Here is a 3253-nt window from a genome sequence, read left to right on the forward strand (position 1 = left end):
TTTATGCCATGATTGGCTTGTTATAGCGCTTGGGCTGAAGCAGCCCCACCAGATTCTGTACACACCCCCAGTAAGCGCAGGTACCTACTAAGTGCGAGTGTCGAGTGATTGAGAGGAATGAGTGACTATGAGGAAAGAGGGATTGTGAGGTTGGAGTGAATGGGAGGACTGGGTGACTGTTTCTCTGATAGGATGCATTGATTTCATTATTTTTGCACTTTAGCTGTCATATTTCACTGTTTTTGAAAATTTCTAAAAGACATTATCTTCTGTTTCAGTCGAATTTGATATGAAATCAATGTTTGAGTTTTAAATGTTGAACTGGAAAGCATGCCTACCTTCTTATGTTAGAAATTACTGTGATTGGATTTAGCTGTGAGGCTCGTCACTACTTTCAGCTCTTTATTTAGTATTGTTACTTGCTGAGTTGGTTGTACTCATACTATACCTTGCACCTCGTGTGCAGATCTAGGTACTTCTGCACACGACGATTACTAGTGTTTTTTGGAGCCTTATCTGTTGGAGACTATCGAGGTAGCTGCTTGACGTCCGCAGACCTTGACTCTCTTTCCTTTCAGTTTTTGTAGTGTTCTACATTTTCAGACAATGTTTTTTTATCAGTCAGACTTTATTATCATTTAGATGCTCATGTACTCAGTGATACCGGGTTTTAGGAGTGTTTATGTCGGTATGTGTGAGATTTTTTTATTGAATTTTAAATATTATGTTTTCAAAGTCAAATGAAATTGTAGTTTATTGAGGTTGTCAGCTTGCCTTATATTCAGATAGGCGCCATCACGACAGGTTAGAATTTTGGATCGTGACACAATCAGTCTTATTGCTATGAATTAGTAAGTGTTACTGGTTCTCATGGCTCTCTGGGTATAAAGAAGGTAATGGAAATTGTTGCACTTACGGTGAAGGAACATGAAGCAATTTTTAGATTTGTGGCTTATGTTCTTCCTCTTGGTAATTTAGAAGTGGCAAATGGCACTAAATTTGATTCATCAATTCTTAAGGTTGATAGACATTGGTCAGCTCTTGACACATATTCAAGTCTTGACAGATTCACTAATATAATGTTAGTGTGGCTCTACTCGAACCTTGAGGACAATGTTCTTTTTGAGGGCGGAAGTATTGTTGTGAGCCAAGATAACTCAAATAATGTGTATGGACCAGATATTTGGACAGAAACTATTGGGTCGGGGGCTAAACCGCGAAGAGGTCCAAGATTTAGAAAGCCCAACAAAAGATTTATCTAGGATCCAGGTTAAGGAAGCACGTGACTAAGTGAATAAAAGGGGCTATCGTCTAGGTTTGAAGATTAGGCAAATGTTATGTGAAAAGCTCTGTACTTCTCATCTCCTTCTTTTATGGTGTATTTCTGTCCTATCATCCCTCTCTGTTATCTCTCAATTATCCTTTACTGTTTCATTACAATTTCTAGTTATTTGTAATCTTGTTCGGTGAATCAATATAGCTAGTTGGTTTGGTTGTTATTCGGTTTGTTCCATAAACGTTCTAAATTCTGAATTGAGAAAATGAGTTCTAGAATATATATTAAACTCTAGAATTTATAAAATGTGATCTTAAATCACCGGATTCAGCGGAACTCGATCAAGAACTCATCGTTGAATCTGCCATTGCATTTATCCCTTCAATTTTAATTTTAAAAGAAGTGGCTGATGAAAACAAAAACATAAAGGCACAACTTTCAGTAAATGTTTTGGCCATCAGCTCGTTTAACTAGTAATACATTATAGATACCATTCTTGAATGATAATCAACTAAGGAAGCATATAAGACTGTCTATCAGTATGGATTATGATCAGTACAAAGATCATATTGGTGTTTGAGTAATTTTGACAGTTTAAGAGAGGCGATCATATGTGGTGGAATACAGGTGCAGACACCCGTAGGGCTGCAGTAAGCTCCTGCTGCTGGACATAGTGGCAAGCACCGCTTCAGCATTTCACAGTCGCAAGCCAAATCATCTGCCTCTACTGATCTGCTTCCTGAAACAATCATCTACTTACTTTCTCTATATGCATGTTTGAAAAGGAATATCTACTTCTATAGTTCTATCATATTAAAACTAATAATAATTAAATAGTCTCTGTTTTTTTGATACAGTGGTAGCCATCTTTTCTTCAAGAAAGTCCAAGAGACATACATTTTCAATTTCTTATGTTAAAATATGAATCTATTTGACTAAGAGTTTAACAAAGAAAGTAAAGCTTATAAAACGGGCGATCTTAAATATGTCATAGCAATACTTTTGAAATTTATGGTTCTAAATATCTACTATAATATTTGTGTGGCTATAAAACTTTTTCATTACGGTAAAATAAGAAATTTAAATCTAATTCTTTTTAAATTAAAAATAGATTATTTTTTGGAATAGACTAAAAAAAAAATACGATGGATTAACTAAAATAGAGTCCTTTTGGTGACTAACTTTAACCACCACCAAAGAAATATGGTAGAATGGTAAGGTCTTTTTTGATAGAGAACTGTCAACCCCATGATTGTTATCTACTGTGCAATTCGAATTAGTCGGGTGAATTTCAGACATACAATAAAAATACATTAACCAAAATCACCAATTCTTGAAAATGTTTTTAATTTTGAAACAAAAAGAAAATAGATAAGGCATATGTGTGATGAGTTTGGTAGGGAGCACATATGCCTTATCTATTTGAATATATGTTTATGAATTTGAATATATGTTTATGAATTTGGAAAAAGGAAAGAAGAGATAAAGCATACAGTATATGGGATGGGAGGTAAAAGAGATTAGAGACTAACCAACTAAAGCTATCAAGAGGAAGGTTATAAGCCCAATCTTGGGTGATGCAAGATTCATGTCTTCAATTAGGCGTAGTACGGCTCTATCACAAATTCAATTATACCTCTTATATGAGGAGGAACTAATATTTATAGTCTGTTTGATCAAGGTTTTTTTTTTGGTCAAGCAGAAAGAGAAATTTAGAATAGATTTGGACAATAAATAAAGAATATTTTAGTTATAAAAATTTATTGGGCAATAACTAAATAGAATATATATTCTATTTTCTGGTAAAAACTATAAAGATTTAAGCTGTAATCCATTCTCCAATCTAATGCACCTCTATCCATCTTTGATTTATAAAATTTTGAGTAGATTTGGGCAATAAATATAAATTGGTCAAACATTAAAGAATTTAACTTCTTCAGCAGTGTTTAAAGATTGAATCATCAGTCATAACATTTT

At 34.0% G+C, this 3253-nt stretch overlaps 1 protein-coding gene across 1 annotated transcript; it reads left to right on the forward strand.

Moving 5' to 3' along the window:
* The first annotated feature begins 896 nt into the window (after nucleotides 1-896).
* Nucleotides 897-1262, forward strand: LOC142164014 (uncharacterized). The gene has a single exon (XM_075221178.1). It carries the CDS (start codon nucleotides 897-899, stop codon nucleotides 1260-1262), a length of 366 nt encoding a protein of 121 aa, XP_075077279.1.
* Nucleotides 1263-3253: the final 1991 nt, after the last annotated feature.

This window comes from Nicotiana tabacum, chromosome 9 (assembly GCF_000715075.1).
Source record: "Nicotiana tabacum cultivar K326 chromosome 9, ASM71507v2, whole genome shotgun sequence".
Taxonomy (NCBI): domain Eukaryota; kingdom Viridiplantae; phylum Streptophyta; class Magnoliopsida; order Solanales; family Solanaceae; genus Nicotiana; species Nicotiana tabacum.

Coding starts and splice junctions, on each gene's coding strand:
- LOC142164014 (XM_075221178.1), top strand. CDS start 897: ATGGAAATTGTTGCACTTACGGTGAAGGAACATGAAGCAATTTTTAGA.